General features: G+C 38.8%; 1 protein-coding gene across 2 annotated transcripts in view; it reads left to right on the top strand.

Annotated features, from left to right (window-relative positions):
* The window catches only part of PLCB1 (phospholipase C beta 1), an 856,985-nt gene that overhangs the window by 556,733 nt on the left and 282,015 nt on the right, over positions 1-18,237 (top strand). For both annotated transcript variants that reach the window (XM_027560329.1, XM_027560330.1), the window contains exon 4: positions 11,921-12,058. In XM_027560329.1, the coding sequence (XP_027416130.1) occupies positions 11,921-12,058 (138 nt within the window). The remainder of the gene's footprint in view (positions 1-11,920; positions 12,059-18,237) is intronic.

Raw genomic sequence — 18,237 nt, 5'->3', positions numbered from 1 at the left:
AGAAAAGGGAACTCTCTTACACTGTTGGTGGGAATGCAAACTAGTACAGCCACTATGGAGAGAAGTGTGGAGATTTCTTTAAAAACTGAAAATATATCTGCCATACAACCCAGCAGTCCCGCTGCTGGGCATTCACTCCAAGGAAACCAGAATTGAAAGAGACACATGTACCCCAATGTTCATCGCAGCACTGTTTACAATAGCTAGGACATGGAAGCAACCTAGATGTCCATCTGCAGACAAATGGATAAGAAAGCTGTGGTACATATACACAATGGACTATTACTCAACCATTAAAAAGAATGCATTTGAATCAGTTCTAATGAGGTGGATGAAACTGGAGCCTATTATACAGAATGAAGTAAGTCAGAAAGCAAAACACCAATACAGTATATTAATGTATATATATGGACTTTAGATGGGCTTCCCTGGTGGCTCAGAGGTTAAAGTGTCTGCCTAGAATTCAGGAGACCCAGGTTTGAGAAAGATGGTAATGATGATGCTATAAGCGAGACAGCAAAAGAGACACAGACGTAAAGGACAGACTTTTGGACTCTGGGGTAAGGCGAGGGAGGGATGATTTGAGAGAATAGCATTGAAACATGTATATTACCATATGTGAAATAGATCGCCAGTCCAAGTTCGATGCATGAGACAGGGTGCTCAGGGCCTGTGCACTGGGATGACCCTGAGCGATGGGATGGGGAGGAAGGTGAGAGGGGGGTTCAGGATGGGGGACACATGTACACCCGTGGCTGATTCATGTCAATGTATGCAAAACCACTACAACATTGTAAAGTAATTAGCCTCCAATTAAAATAAATTAATTAATTTTTAAAAACTGAGTGCAAGTGGACAAGTAAAATGCAAAGAATTGGCTAATAATGTCCTGGAAATACTTAATTGCTTTTTTGTACAATTTTTGTAAAGTTTTGAGAGCTTCAAAGTCATTGAATTCTCGTTTCATTCCTGTTTAGAAATGTACTAACAATCTTGGTGATATCATAATGGCATGGAGATATTATTGACCTGCCTAATATTACTGACTAGAAACATTCAAATAACTCTCAAGATAATTGTTTTCTCATTGAAAGTTGCAGTCTTAGAGATGACAACTTTGGGCTTCAGGTAAAATGTTGGGTTATTTTGAAGGATGGATAGCAAAGAGCTTTAGAAAACATTTTCTTACTTTCAAAGAGAAGCATGTGCATAAAAAGGCATATTTAATACAGGACTTGTTTAGATGCTACTAGTTATTTCTTGTAAAAGTAGGCATCAGACCTCCTCCAGACTTTGAATTATAAAGAGCTTTATAGCTCTATGTTCCTGAATTAATAATACATTATTGATCTCTATTCATTATGGAATATAGTTAATTTATCTAGAATAATGGAAAAGAAAAAAGATATGAGTAAAACTAGGATATAAATCTGAAAATTTGAAATATTTTTAGAATCTTTAATAAACACATATTCCATCTATTGGATTGGCCAAAAAGTTCATTTGCGTTTTTCTATAAGGTGCTATGGAAAAATCTGAATAAACATTTTGGCCAACTCAATATATTTGGGTTCTAGATAAATTATCCAATTTACTTCAAACTACTTCAGTTTCCTATAACAAATTGACAGGAAAATTTCTCTCCTATAAACTTCTATGCGTGCATGCTAAGTTGCTTCAGTCATGTCTGACTCTGTGCTACGCTATGGACTGTAGCCTGCCAGGCTCCTCTGTCCGTGGGATTCTCCAGGCAGGAACACTGGAGTGGGTTGCTGTGCCCTCCTCAGGGGATCTTCCCAGCCCAGGAATGGAACCTGTGTCTCTTACGTCTCCTGCACTAGTACCACCTGGGGAGCCCCTGAGCTTCCTATTTCTTTAGAATTTTAATAAGGAGAGATAAGGAGGTAAGCAGCTTACAGTCTTTTCACTGCTATTTTTCATGTGATACTTAAGTTTATTATGTCAGTCATCACAAGAAATATATGAATTATTTCTTTACATGTGACACAGTACAGTTGCAGATTTAATTTTGATCACCACACTAATGCTTTAAGGTGAGTAGGCATCATCATCAAGCATATGAGTGAAAATTAAGCTGAAGCTCAGAAAAAATAAGTCGAAGCTGCTTAAACATAGGAGTCAGAAACATAATAGTTGTAGAAGTGTCTTTTAGCACTCTTTAAATTATGCTTCTTGTGGAAGAGCAAGTTAAGGAAAATATAAAAGTTAAGTGTGTGTGTGTTTAAAATATAGGTAGAAGCTGTAAATATATTAATGTAAATATAAATATATGTTTTTCTTGGTAAGTCACAAAGTAGATAAATATATATATTTATAAATAAACATATATATATATATTTGTAACTAAATATTTATAAATATTTACGTATATTTATCTACTTTGTGACTTACCAAGAAAGACATATATTTATATTTACATGCATATATTTACAGCTTCTACCTTTGTTTAACATGTTCTGGTGCCCTTAAGAAATTAAATTATCCAGTAGATGCCCCCATATTGTATTTCATTTTCAGGCTATTGATTTCTTTTTCAAGTATTGATTTCTTGTTATGTGCTGCCCTGAGCACTTAACATATAATTATTCATTTATTCCTGTAACAAAGAAACTGAATCACAGAAGGGTTAAGAAAACTCAAGAAGTTGCATTACTTTTAACTGGCTTACTCAAAACTCAGTCAGTGAAACAGGATACAATTTCCACAGTCTCCCTCCAACTGTCAGAAGTCCTTAGCATCTATGCTAAGCACTCAGATTTTCCAGAAATGGCAAAGGGAGCATTGTTTGTGTTTGTCATTAGTAGGGAATTTTTGGACCTTCTTTTTTTATATGCTTAATTTAAACTTATGTTCTGAGGTTTCAGAAACCCCGTGGGTGCCCTCTAACTGTGTCAAATAAGGAGGCAGATCCCACAACAAAATAGGAAAAAAAAAAAATCTAACCAATAAAGGACTCATGGCCTAGAGACAACTTAGTAAACATTATCTGCATTCTTTTAACAAACAGGGCTCATTATTCTAAAACTTGGGCACAGTGATATTGAAACTTACCCAGAAGCAGCTCACACACACAAAGCTGAAGGGGACTACATGTCACCTTTCTATGGTGGATTTTAAACAGGAAGGAAGATACGAGGGCTAATTGCCTGATTTGCACAGACCACGAGCCCTCAGGACGTGTGGCTCTTCATGCATTGGAGTGGAAATGACTGTGCATATGAATTTAGCTGAGAGTTAGGTGGTGGCTGCATGTGTCAAAGAAGGCCATGGGGAGAGTTTGAGGAATGAATGACAAGCTGTCTATACTTTAGAATTTTTCAGTTTGACAAATACTGACTAGATGTGGTGGAGGAAACTGACTACTTTTCCCACTGACTTTTCGAAAAAAAACAACTGCTATATATTTCATGCATTTGACATTCCATAAAGATGATTGACAGGCAGGCCTGGCGTGCTGCAGTTCATGGGGTCGCAAAGAGTCCGACCTGACTGAGCGGCTGAACTGAACTGAACTGAAAGATGATTGTGCTAATAATGATTGAACTTCACTGTTTAGCTTCCATTCTTTCTGAACAAGACAAGAGGCGCCATTAGACCATATTTCTTTCCTATTTTAATTTCACATTTGGATTATTTTATATTTTAAGGAGCTGCCTAAAATATCACTACAAAACATGACTTGAATGGATGCCAGTTTATTTAAGTTTGTTCTGCCATCTGAACTATTTGCTCAATTTTTATACCAACTCCATCAAATTGTATTTATATTTATATTTCAACAGTTTGTTAGTCTTTAGCTCAATAAAATAATATCTGGCATCTTCAAGGCACTTTATTTTGGATGGATATGCATAGCCGGGCCAACTAAACTTTCTCTTCACCACTGAAAGATTTCTTTACTCGTACATGGAAGTCTCCCATGTGCGGTGGAGATTGTATGCAACTTCATCACCACTATACCCAAACAAGCTATGATAATGATAATGCCTCTGTAAGATAAGAAGGTTGGTACCGCTCTTTTTCTTTCTAGTATTTGCTGATAGTCACTTTTCTTTGCTATAGTCAGTCTATTCTCACCTAACTCTTCCTTCCATCTAAAAGAAAAGCTGAAAATATTCAAGCTCCCCCATTGTCACTTACAGGAAAAAATGGATAAACAACATCCACCTGGGCTTCCCAGGTGGTAGTAGGGGTAAAGAACCCACCTGCCAATGCAGGAGACATAAGAGATGCAGATTCGATCCCTGGGTCGGGAAGATCCCCTGGAGGAGGGCATGGCAACCCACTCCAGTATTCTTTCCTGGAGAATCCTAGGGACAGAGGAGCCTGGGGGTCTACAGTCCATAAGGTTGCAGAGTCAACCACACTGAAGCAACTTGGCGTGCACACACAGCTCGCACGTACTCCAAGTCTTCCCCTCTGTGGAGGGGGGTGTTCAGGGCTCGGCATTTTGGTGTTCAGTCCATGCACGTGGTGAGTGTTTATCCAAAAAGGCTTGCTGGCTGTGTGAGCTAAAAACTACTGGTACATCCTGAAGAAGAGAATGGTATTCCTCATGACATTTGATTCATTCATCTATTTTTTTTATTTTCCAAAAGTCAAAAATTAAATTCATGACTTTTATGGAAAACCATCCTCAGCATAAGTTTATATCTTTCTTTCACAACAGAGTTAAATAAAGCATAAACATACTAACGTCATTTTAGTTTAATAATTAATCTATCTCTTTCATTTCTGATTGCTGTACTGAGTTTTAATAGACTTTTACATACCTGGCTTTTATGTAAATGATGAATTAAAGTTACATCCATTTAACTGTAATTCGGATTGAAAACGCTGTATTAAGTGATAGGAATGAAATTAGCCTAATATGTAAATTGCCTCCATAAGCCTAACATCCAGTCAAGATGTATTTTATGGGGATAAAAAATGAGTGAGGTATGTTTTCTGCACCAAGAATGTTTTCTTGTGTCAAAATGAAATCTAAAGGTATTGAAAAGATTTTTTATTTTGTGAATATCTGAACTACAAATAGTTTTTCTTTAAAAGTCATATAAATCAAAGAATGAATGTTGAAACTGGAATTTGACTGTTTTAAAAATCATCCTTTAGCTTGTGATGTTCTCTTTTATTAATTTCAACCATGTTGAATGATATAATTATAGTAACACACACTATCTCAGGTGTAGACTAGTCTTGACTTTTTCAGTTGCCTTTTACCTGGAAATGGGAATCATTAATCTGAGCAGTTTAGCTTTCTTTGCAGTAGAACTGAAGTAATTTAATCATGAATCCTGATGATTGAGAGAAAATGAGTTTATTTAGTCAGACAGTCTCTATTTTGTAACTTTTATGGCAACAGAGATGATCCAGCACTTAACTTTAAAAGTACATTTAACTGCCAGGAGTCTTTGTTGGTCTGGCTAATTCCAGCTGTGGAGACATCATGAGGGCTCTTCTCTGGGGAGAGTAGGCCTGAGTGACAGATTCCTGAAACTAGAAATTCCAAGTTCACCTCACCTGATTTTTTTCTGAGCTATACTCTTTCAGGCTCTGCAACAGAGAAATTTAATATTTTTATAGAGTTGTGGAGATAGCATGTTTTTTTCTTTGTAAAAATTGCAAAGAATGTTTATCATTTCAGAAACTAAGAAATATGTCTGAATCTCGTAGTAACCCATGTAGGTAAATCCTTTTCTGAAAACTGGTCAGGAGATTCCGTCAATGAGAAGCAAGATATAAATTTCCTTAGTAGAATAGGTTCTGGGGAGGGGTTTTATGCAAATTGTCTGTAGATTTTTGTTATTGTTACAGCATAGTTTTATTTTGTTTGTTTTTGAAATGCAGCCACTCATGTCCCCAGATCTGAGAAACAGTCCCCCAGAGTTGTTTGTTTTTGTTTATTTGTTTGTTGGCTGTGCTATGCAGATCTTTGTTCCCAAACCAGGGACTGAAACTGGCTGGGCAGTGAAAACGCCAAGTTCTAGCCACTGGTGCCAGGAACTCCCTAGACACGTTTACTTTCAGGCTGTTCCACTTAGAAGTTTCTGCAAACACTGGATGCCTTTGATCTTTATTCTTCCAGATAATTTCCCTCTTTTGCCTACTCTCCTAGGATTTCCTCTGCGGAAAACAATAGAGGGCAACTTTTGGTACTTGAAAGGATCAATATCTTTTTCGAAAATACCCTTCACATATCAATCTGCTCAGGAATGAAGAATGAGGCTTGAAGCCACCACATCAGATTGAGCTGTTGTGTTCAGAATGAGAAAACTTTTAGAGTTTAGGGGAAAAGAAAAGTGAAGTCATGTCTTCAGGAAGGCATTTCTAATATAATCAAGTTTGGTGTTGATAAAAATGAAATAGATGAAGAAAAGGGTCAGTTTTAAAGAGAAATAAAATCATTAAGGATGGAAAAGAAAGATACAGTTTAAAAATTCTGATCCATCACCAAGAAAGGGTATTAGAAAGAAAGTTGCTTCTTATATATTTAAATGATTTCTCTGTTTACTTTCAGAACTACATGACTCTAAACTAGTGAGGTTTCCCTTGAAAAAATAGTTCCAAATGTCTTGCTTCTCCAGTTCATGCTCAATAATCTTCTTTTCATTTATTGTATAATTGTTAACTGGCTTCCCTGGTGGCTCAGCTGGTAAAGAATCTGCCTGCAATATAGGAGACCTGGGTTCTATCCCTGGGTTGGGAAGATCCCCTGGAGAAGGGAATGGCTACCCACTCCAGAATTCTGGCCTGGAGAATTCCAGGGACTGTATAGTCCATGGGGTTACAAAAAGTCATACATGACTGAGCAACTTTCACTTTCATCTCAGATACATAGAGATATAATAATAAATCCTCAAATAACTACCCCTCATATTCAATCATCACTGTCATTTGCCAGCCTGCATTATCCTTGCAATCCTAGATATCACTTCTAAATACTTCATTACAAAATTTTAGTTACATAAAACCAATAGCTTTTAAAAATATGTATGAACAGTCATTAGTGGGAAAACTTAATGGAAATTCCACAGAGTCATCTTTCTTATAAATTCTGTACCTAACAGTATTGTTAGAGAGAGTGGGAATTCTAGAAGTCTTTCCAGAATTATTTTCTATTCTGGGCACATTCTTTGGATGCTTTCTACTTGCCTATTTCTCAAGGGAAATTCTAATGAATCCATGAATCAACTATTGATTGATTTAATCAATATTCAACTATTGATTTAATAAGTGGGCAAAAGTATTTTTAATGGACATGTGAATCAGGCAGGAAAGTGTATAGAAGGAAGAGAAAATACTTGAGAGAGAAAAGAGCCAGAGGATAGATCACGTGGCTCTCACTGAAAGGAAGGAACGGTACAAAGTCAGAGCCCTTTCATTTCCCCAAATTGTCCCGTTCGATGTAGAAATAAGGATATCAATGAACGCTACAATCACTAGAGATTTATAATTACAAGTTTCAGGTGGTTTCTGAGGATTATAATTTTCTTCAAGTACACACAAAACAATTTAAGTACTGATCAATGTGCTTTCTCTCTGAACCTCGCCTCAGTGGTGTTCAAAACCTGGATGCAGTTAATTGTTTCACAGAACAGCTGGTATCATTCTTTAATCAGCCTTCAGAAAAAGTTCATTCTTTCTGAACATTTTTCCTTAATCTTACATTAATGGTAAAGTGATAAAAATTTCCCGTTTTGCTAGGTTTGTTTGTTTAGCATTTTTTTTTACTGTATTCCTTTCCTTTTCTAGGTCATGCAAATTATGTTTTTGTGATAGCGTTTGATCTTTCACAAAGACCTGATGTTCTTGATAAATTATCAACGTGTTAGTCAAACTGAAGTTTCTATTATATTGAGTGCAGCTTTGAAATGAAATTTTCTCTCTTCCTAAATTACCTGAAAGGGTTCCTCTTCATGCAGCCAAACAGAGGAGAAAGTTTATTAAGTAAAGGGAGAATTAATGTCACCAAATAAAATAACTCACCTGGAAAGATATTGCTTTCTTCTTTTTTGTTTGTTTGTTTGTTTTTATAGTTCTCTATTTCTTTACAAGGGTGCTGTGTATAAAAACCTCAGAAGGGAGATCAGAATAACCAGCCTAAGTCATTAAGCTGTGTTGATCCAGCATGTAGCTAAATAAATAAGAGTGTAAGTTATTCCTTGCTCAGAAGCTGGCTGCAAATTTGCTAAGTGATTCATTTGAGGCTAATTTTCTGCATGACCCTCTCACTGTCTTCAGGACCTGTCTTATGGAAGGAAAATAAATTCAGCCAAACCAACAGAGCACTATGGGAGATTTTATTATGAATTCAGAAACTTTGGAAACATCCTTTTCCCAGCAGGTCCAGGTCTCCAAAAGATACATGCTTCTGATTTCCTAAAGAACATCTGCTCTGCAAAGACTGCAGAATTTCTCTATGTCCAAATCCCAGTATTTGTGAGGCTAGAATAGAGATACCAAGGGAACGTTTCATACAAAGATGGGCATAATAAAGGACAGAAATGGTACGGACCTAACAGAAGCAGAAGATATTAAGAAGAGGTAGCAAGAATACACAGAAGAACTGTACAGAAAAGATCTTAATGACCAATATAAGCATAATGGTCTGATCACTCACCTAGAGCCAGACATCCTGGACTGTGAAGTCAAGTGGACCTTAGGAAATATCACTAAGAACAAAGCTAGTGGAGGTGATGAAATTCCAGCTGAGCTATTTCAAATCCTAAAAGATGATACTGTTAAAGTGCTGCACTCAGTATGCCAGCAAATTTGGAAAACTCAGCAGGGACCGCAGGACTAGAAAATGTCAGTTTTCATTTCAACTCCAAAGAAGGGCAATGCCAAAGAATGTTCAAACTGCTGCACAATTGCATTCATTTCACATGCTAGCAAAGTAATGCTCAAAATTCTCCAAGCTAAGATTCAACAGTATGTGAGTCAAGAATTTCCAGTTGTTTGAGCTGGATTTAGAAAAAGCAGAGGAACCAGAGATCAAATTGCCAACATCCATTGGATCATAGAAGAAGCAAGAGAATTCCAGAAAAAACATCTACTTCTGCTTCACTGACTGTATACTAAAGCCTTTGACTATATGGATCACAACAAGCTGTGGGCAATTCTTAAAGAGTTGGGAATACCAGACCACCTCACCTGCCTCCTGAGAAACCTGTATGCAGGTCATGAAGCAACAATTAGAACTGGACATGGAACAACGGACTGGTTCCGAGTTGGGAAAGGAGTACGTCAAGGCTGTATATTGTCACACTGCTTATTTAATGTATACTCAGAGTACATCATGCAAAATGCCAGGCTGGATATGTAGAAGCTGGAATCAAGATTGCCAGGGGAAATATCACTAATCTCAGATATGCAGATGATACTACCCTTATGACAGAAAGCAAAGAGGAACTAAAGAGCCTCTTGATAAAAGTGAAAAAAAAGATTGAAAAAGCTGGCTTAAAACTCAACATTCAGAAAACTAAGACCATGGCATCCAGTCCCATCACTTCATGGCAAATAGAAAGGGAAACAATGGAAACAGTGACAGACTTTATTTTGGGGGGCTCCAAAATCACTGCAGATGGTGACTGAAGCCATGAAATCAAAAGACGCTTGCTCCTTGGAAGAAAAGCTGTGACAAACCTAGAGAGAGTACTAAAAAGCACAGACATTACTTTGCTAACAAAAGTCCATCTCGTTTATGGAAGTGAGAGTTGGACCATCAAGTAGCCTGAGAACCGAAGAATTGATGCTTTTGAACTGTGGTGTTGAAGAAGACTCTTGAGAGTCCCTTGGACTGCAAGGAGATCCAACCAGTCCATCCTAAAGGAGATCGGTCCTGGGTGTTTAGTGGAAGGACTGATGCTGAAGCTGAAACTCCAATACTTTGGTCACCTCATATGAAGAACCGACTCACTAGAAAAGACCCTGATGCTTGGAAAGATAGAAGACAGGAGGAGAAGGAGAACACAGAGGTCGAGATGGTTGGCTGGCATCATGAGTTTGAGCAAGCTCCAGGAGATGGTGAAGGACAGGGAAGCCTGGTGTGCTGCAGTCCATGGGGTCACAAAAAGTCAGGCAAGACTGAGCAGCTGAACAGCAGCAGTCGCCTGTGCTGGCATCTTGTTGCGTCTCACAGCCGTGCTTTCTCCATTGCTGATGCTGGAGGCGGCCCGTGCTGCGCCCTCAGCTAGTTTCCTGACCCAGCCCTAGATGGCATTGCTGTGCTTTGATTCCGCCAGAACCACCTTTTTCATTTAAAATGTGTCCATGAGGAGAGGGATGAGATTTTTGCATTTCAATTCATGGGTTGATTGGAGGAAATCGAGGGAGAATTGTGACACATAAAAATGTGTTACTGAATGACAGAATGACCTTGACTGCAGAGGTCTTCCTTCCAGTTCTATTGAGATATAACTGACATCACCTTGTGGAAGCTTAGGTGTACAGCATGTTGGTTTGTTACACTCATATGTTGCAAAATGGTTACCAGCAGAGTGTTAGCTAACACCTCCATCACCTCACATAATTATCACTTCTTTTCTTCCGGTAAGAGCATTTAAGATCTACTCCCCTCCTATTTTTCAAGTATGTAATATAACATTATCAATATTAATTATAGTCACATGCTGGACAATAGATGTTCACACCTTATATCTGGAAATTTATACCCTTTGACCAACATCTTCCCATTTTTTCCCATCCTCCAGTTCCTGGTAACCACCACTCTATAATCTCTGTTACTATGACTTCAGAACTTATAGATTACAGCTAAGTGATATCATGCGGTATTTGTCTTTCTCTTTCTGACTTCTTTCACTTACCATGAGACCATGAGGATCATAAATCTTGATCCAGAAATCCTTTCTCCACAACCTTTGGGCAAATTGTTTCACCTCTCTGGACCTTTCTGTGGTGAGAGACTTCAAGTCATACCAATTTCTATTAAGAATAAAAGGCAACTTTGTCCTGAGAGTATCATACTAAGTGAAGTAAGCCACACAGAGAAAGACAAATATCATATGATATCGCTATATGTGGAATCTAAAAATATGATACAAATAAACTTATTTACAACGCAGTCATAGAAAACAAACATGGTTACCAAAGAAGAAAGGAAGGAGGAAGAATAAATTAGGAGCTTGGGATTAACATATACACACTAGATATTCTGTAATAATGTATGAGGGAAAAAAATCTGGAAAAGAATATATACATATGAAAAGTGAAAGTGTTAGTCACTCAGTCATGTCTGACTGTTTGCAACCCATGGACTGTAGCCCATCAGGCTCCTCTGTCCATGGAATTCTCCAGGCAAGAACATGGAGTGGGTTGCCATTTCCTTCTCCAATGCATGAAAGTGAAAAGTGCAAGTGAAGTCGCTCAGTCATGTCCGACTCTTTGCGACCCCATGGACTGCAGCCTACCAGTCTGCTCCATCCATGGGACTTTCCAGGCAAGAGTACTGGAGTGGGGTGCCATTGCCCTCTCCCTCTCTGTCTCTGCTGCTGCTGCTGCTGCTAAGTCGCTTTGGTCGTGTCTGACTCTGTGCGACCCCAGAGACGGCAGCCCACGAGGCCCCACCCCGTCCCTGGGATTCTCCAGGCAAGAACACTGGAGTGGGTTGCCATTTCCTTCTCCAAAATGTTATATTACATAGGGAAGCTTTACATATGTATATATATATATATATAAACCAAATCACTGTACTATACACCTGAAACTAACACAACATTGTCAATCAACTGTACTTCAATAAAAATTTTAAAATTAAAAAAAAATCAAAGAATAAAAGGAAACTGTTTTGGGGGCATTCTAGCTCTAATTCTTCTGAAATTATGCTGCCATGTTGGGATCTCTAGCTGACTAATGTTTTCAATCTTTGTTTATTATCCAGGACCCTAAATTACGTGAACTTCTGGATGTGGGGAACATTGGGCGCCTGGAACATCGCATGATCACAGTGGTGTATGGGCCTGACTTAGTGAACATCTCCCATTTGAACCTCGTGGCTTTCCAAGAAGAAGTGGCCAAGGTATGGTGGATTGAAACCTTTGAAGCTGATCACCTCAATCTGAATTCGTATGATATTATCCTGATTCCTTTGAAAGACTTTGAGTTTTCATCGTATTTATCTTGTGTTAAAATTCCATCTAAAAATCAACTTGCTGCCAATTAGGAGTGTGATTCAAACACTTTCAAATAATGGCGTTGACTTAAAATTATGGATTTTTTCCTTAGAAATTGGGCATTTGATATCATTTCTTTTCAAACAAAAATATAGATGAAACCACATTCCATTTCATCTAAACATCTTATCCCAACTCATTTTCTCTTAGCCTTACCTTCTTCTTTCCATCTGTCTCCTCAAAGGCAGACATTTTCAATACCTATTCAATTTCTTTTACAATGGGCAGCACCTAATCCATGATTATGTACATAGTAACTGCTCAATTAATATGAGAAAGGATGAAAAATTCTTAAAATTTTAAATAAAAATCTTAAATAATAAAAAATATTTATTCAGCCATGTACTAGAAAGATGAATTAGATACGGATTCTTCATTAAAGAGTTTCTAATTTACTAAGATAGTGGGCCTTTCAGACGAATACAGAAATAATCAGAAGAAAGGCAGGGTATATCAAATAAGAAGCTATGAACTTCTGGGCAACTTGGACTCAAGTAATTTGATGTTTTCTCTAAAACTATTCAATTGCCATTAAAAGAGCTTGAAATGAACATATTGAAGGGAAAGGTTTCTTTTTCCATGATTATAGTTTGTAAGATACTAACGATGGTCCTGGGGCTTCCTTGGTAATTCAGCTGGTAAAGAATCCGCCTGCAATGCAGGAGACCCCGGATTGATTCCTGGGTTGGGGAGATCCACTGGGAAGGCACAGGCTATCCACTCCAGTATTCTTGGGCTTCCTTTGTGGCTCACCTGGTAAAGAATCCACCTGCAATGTGAGACACCTGGGTTCAATCCCTGGGTTGGAAAGATCCCCCTGGAGAAGGGAAAGGCTACCCACTCCAGTGTTCTGGCCTGGAAAATTCCATGGACCATATAGTCCATGGGGTCACAAAGAGCTGGACATGACTGAGCAACTTTCACTTTCAATGTTGATCCTGACCCTACACACAGTTTCTTTCAAGAGGGGACATGGCTGTAACTATGGCTGATTATTGTTGATGTTTGACAGAAAACAACAAAACTCTGCAAAGCAATTATCCTTCAATTAAAAAATAAATTAAGTGGCAAAAAAAAGTATATGAATCTAAGTAAAAGTTGAAATCTGCATATCATATCTGTGGCCTTATATAGCTTCTCACATCATGGATGACAACTATGGGGTCATGTCAGGCCAGTGTTCATTGTCTGAGCATTATGATCTATAATTTTTTGACCTTCTGTGCTCTGACATTTTTCTGAGCTACATACACCAAATAATATGTCCTGACTTCTAATTTATTAGTGATTATTTGTTGTTCAGTCGCTCAGTCATGTCCTACTCTTTGCAACCCCAACCCCATGGACTGCAGCATGCCAGGTTTTCCTGTCCTTCACCATCTCCCAGAGTTTGCTCAGGCTAATGTCATTGAGTCAGTGATGCCATCCAACCATCTCATCCTTATCATCCTCTTCTTCTCTGTCTTCAGTCTTTCTCAGCATCAGGGTCTTTTCTAATGAGTCATCTCTTTGCATCAGGTGGCCAAAGTATTGGAGTTTTAGCTTCAACATCAGTCATTCCAATGAATATTCAGAGTTGATTTCCTTTAGGTTTGATTGGTTTGATCTCCTTGCAGTACAAGGGATTCTCAAGAGTCTCTTCCAACACCACAATTCTAAAGCATCAATTACTGATTATGGTAGAGGTTTATTTCCAAAAGTTGCATAATAGCAATTTCAATTCTTACAATGGAATGAATAAAATACTATTTAGTTTTGATACTCGGGAGTCTTGAGAAGCTACTTTTTAAGGCTGTTTTACAAACTCAATCTATTTTATATCTTCAAGAACTAAGTCACCCATTTACATCTATGGTATAATTTGTGCTTGGAGAGACTTCAGTTCAGTGAAACACTGTCTGTGTGGCCGCATTGTACTTGCTTTGCAGTCCTTATTCCGGTACCAGCTGGTAATCAGTTGAGTGTATACACTTCACTTCTCAGTATATGTATGTATGATTGGATGGATGAATGAACATAGATAAATAAATACTAAATATTTCTACAATAATTTTAAAATATCACTGCTAGACTACGATCATATTCAGTTCTTAGTAAAATGACCAATTTATAATATTCATTAACTCTCAGTCAGAAGGATTTACTAAATGACAGTAACTTACAGGGAGGCTTTTCCTATGAGTGAATATAGACTTCATATTACAAACCAATCTGCATATTTTATGTCACAATAAACCTTTGTGCACTTATGTTCTAAACATTTTAATTTTCTCCTCTCTGTGGTCTTCTGCTCATTAATTTCCTTTAGAGATTGTGATTAGCAAGCCCTGTAGTATTCCCTGTCAGAACTACATCTATAGACATTTTTCCAGCAGCTACTTGCCTGGTATAATTAATGAAGCTACAGAATATGTTTTGCCTTCCCTGACTGTGATATTCTGTAGGGTATTTTTCCCCCATTGAAATTGCTCATCCAGAAGGTTTAGATTTGCAAACACCATGTGCTCTGAAAACTTAATTTCCACCCTTGTAATTGTCAGCACTCTCTCATAACATCACACCCTCTATTTAGTCTCGGGAGCCAACGTACATAGTGCCTTGTGTAGTGGCCGCACGGAAGGAGACAGTTTGCCTCATTGTATAGAATGCCCAACAGGAACCTGAGCTGCTCTGAAAGCCAGATGTCTCCGGAAGAAATTGTTGACAAAGGGATTCGGACTCATTCATTCATTCAACACGCATTTGTCAGGTGCCTTCTCTGTGCCAGTGTCAGGGACACAGCATTCTGTAGAAAATAGAGAAATCGTGATGATGAAGCACACTGATTGTGGGTCAGATGGAGGTCTGTGTGGAGGGATAAAGCAGAAGAAGAGTGTGATGGTGGAGGAAGGGGAGTATTTCTTGATGGAGTGCTCAGAGAAGGCAAAAATCTGAAGGAAGTTGCTCAACTGCAACAGTATCATCGATTCCTGAGAAATCTGTTAATTTTTTTTGTCAGAACCAGGACTTCAACTTTCCTAAATATATTTTTCCAGATTTTCATGCTTTCTTTTTACATAAATCACTTGAGATTGACTTTTTTATTTATTTTTTAGACAAGTAACTCCTTTCAAAGATGGATTGGGGAGAAAACTGTATCTTTAAATTTTTCCCTCTGTGGTTGGACTACAAAAGTGGTGTCTTTTGTAGTTAAACAACAGTATTCTTCTTGATATGCAGCACAATTTGCCAATCCTGTGTGTCCTAAAGATCAGATCTCTCTGCTCCCTCAAGGGATACCTCCCTTTAATAGACTTGGAAAATAGGGGGTTTGTTTCACCTCTGTCCTCTGAGTCTCACACTTCTTACTGCATCTCCTACTGCCTTGAGGACCAATGAGCACATCTGTGTTTGTTGTCCCTGACTTCAGCCCCCTTCTCTGGGATGCCCTGATTCCTCCTCAGAGCTACAGAGAGATGGAGGGTATCATCATCCTTCCCTTCACCCTCCACTATTAACTCCCAACAGTCCTCCACACACTCCACACACAGGTATTAATACAGGACTCCTGGCAAAGTTGGAGGTACCAGCAAAGGAAATTAGCAAAGGCAATAGAAGTTGATTTCTTGTTTTGTGGTGTAGGCTTTTGAAGGACTTTATTTTGAGGGATATGGAAGCCACTGGAGGGTTTGGAGCAGGTGATAGACATGATCTGACAACTCTTCAGTCAATGATTGACGGCAAGGGAAGAGACAATAATGGAAGCAGGAAGATCAGTTAAGCTATAGAAATATTTTAATTAGATTGTCAGTGTCTTGAAGGAAGAGGGAGCTTGTAGAGATAAGAAGGGAATCTGAGTATCTATATCTACATCTACTTAAGGGTACCATCAAGAGCATGAACAATTGTGATTGTATGTTGCATGTAAGAGAAAGAGAAGAATCAAGAATGATGTTAGACTTTTGACCCAACAGACAGAAAGGATGGAAGCACCACGTACTCCATAGGGAGAATTTAAAGTAGAGCACATTTGGTGGTGTGCAGCAAGAGTTCAGCTTTGATTATGTTTGGTTTGAGATTATTATTAGATACCCAAGCAGATATGTTGAGTAGGCAGTTAAATATATGAGCCTGGCATTGAATGCATCAATTTGGAAGTCATCCTGTTATAGATAGTATTTAATGAGCCAGGATGAGATCAGCCAGGAAGCAACTGTAGATAGAAAAAATGTTCAAGGCCTGAGTCACTGATACGCCAACTTGAAGAGATTGAGGGGATAAGAGAGAATCAGAAGAAGCAGTCTGACAAGGAGTGGTCAGTGCCCTGGCAGTGAGGCAAGTCTGTGAGTTTGGAAGTCAGGGGAAGACAGCATTTCAAGCAAAGAGTGATCAACAGGGCCAGCTGTTGCTCTCAGGTCAAGTAAGATGACAGCTGACAACTGACTGTCGGATTCAAGGGTATGGAGGTCACTGGTGACCTTGATTAGGGCAACTCCGTGGAATAGTGGAATCAAAAGTCTATTGGAGTGGGCTCTGCAGAAGGAAATGGCAACCCACTCCGGTATTCTTTCCTAGAGGAGCCCAGTAGGCTGCTGTCCACAGGGTCGCACAGAGTCGGAAACAACTGAAGCAACTTAGCAAGCATGCATGCCTTGGAGAAGGAAATGGCAACCCACTCCAGTAATCTTGCCTGGAGAATCCCAGGGATGGAGGAGCTTGGTGGGCTGACGTCTATGGGGTCACACAGAGTCGGAGACGACTGAAGTGACTTGGCAGCAGCAGCTCAGGAATCAGTGGAGAGAAATGAAGAAGACAAAAGAGATTGTTCTTGTGGGAAGTTTTGATGTAAAAGGTAGGGGAAAGATGAGAAGATTGCTGGAAGAGGGAAGCAAGATCAAGAGATAGTTTTAAGATGGGAGAAACCACAACATGCATGTATGCTGGTGGCAATGATCCTGTGGACGGTAAAGAATACAAGAGAGTTGGAGAACTGCTGGAGCATGTCCTTAAGTAGGCAAGCATGGCTGGACCTAGTATAGCATTCAGGAAAGTATAGCCTGAGGTCAAGCCTGACCTATCACTTGTTTTTATATAGTTTTATTGAAACACAACAAACCCATTTCTTTACATATTGTCTATGGCTGCTTTCTCTAGACATAGCTGAGTCATTATGACATAAACCATATGGAGTACAAAGCCTAAAATATTTACTATCTGGTCCTTTGTTAAAAAAAAATTGTGTAAAAAAAAATTGTGGAATCTGTCTTAGTTCACAAATAGAGGGACTGGGCTCAGACAGGAGCAAGGACACTTGACTGATAAGAGGAGGAAAAGTGGAGTCCATCAGTAGAGATGCTGGTAGGCGGTCCATGTGGTAGAGGGAATGATGGAGGTTTTCTGGTTGCCTCTGTTTTCTCGGTGACAAAGGGAATACAAGTCAGTAGCTAAGCATAAGTAAGTAAGTATCCTAAGTAACTTTTAAATCCTCAAGGCTTTTTCTGCACCAGTTGGTGAATTTCTTTAAAGAGCTGACTGGTGAGGACTTTGCTAGTGGTCTGGTGGTTAAGACTCCACGCTTCGAGTGCAGGGGATCTGGGTTGAATCCTTGGTCAGAGAACTAAGATCTCACATCCTGCAGAGTAACTAAGCCCACGGGTCACAACTGCTGAGCCTGCACGCTGCAACTAGAGAAGCCAGGTGCTGCAATGAAGACCCAGTGCAGCCAAAATAAATAATTGAAATAAAATTATATATATAAATGATCTTACTGGTAAAGTTAATATGGACTGCAAAAGACAGATCATTTACATCAACCCAAAAATCTATATCATGTGAACAAGTTAACCATTCATCAGGTCCATGCAAATTTTTCCATTGGTCAAAGAGTCTGAAGATAAAATAATTTTCCTCTTCCTGACCAATTCTAGTGCCTCTTTCTAATATTCTGCTTTCCTTTGAGGTGGGAGGCGATGCAGAGGCATCTAATTGTGCTTCTTCCTGAAGTCATGCAGCCTAAACACCATTGTGTGGGTTGGAAAACAGATTG

The sequence above is a fragment of the Bos indicus x Bos taurus genome, chromosome 13 (genome assembly GCF_003369695.1).
Source record: "Bos indicus x Bos taurus breed Angus x Brahman F1 hybrid chromosome 13, Bos_hybrid_MaternalHap_v2.0, whole genome shotgun sequence".
NCBI classification, from domain to species: domain Eukaryota; kingdom Metazoa; phylum Chordata; class Mammalia; order Artiodactyla; family Bovidae; genus Bos; species Bos indicus x Bos taurus.
The sequence above is the reverse complement of the archived record's forward strand: the minus strand, read 5'-3'. Positions and strand labels throughout refer to the sequence as shown.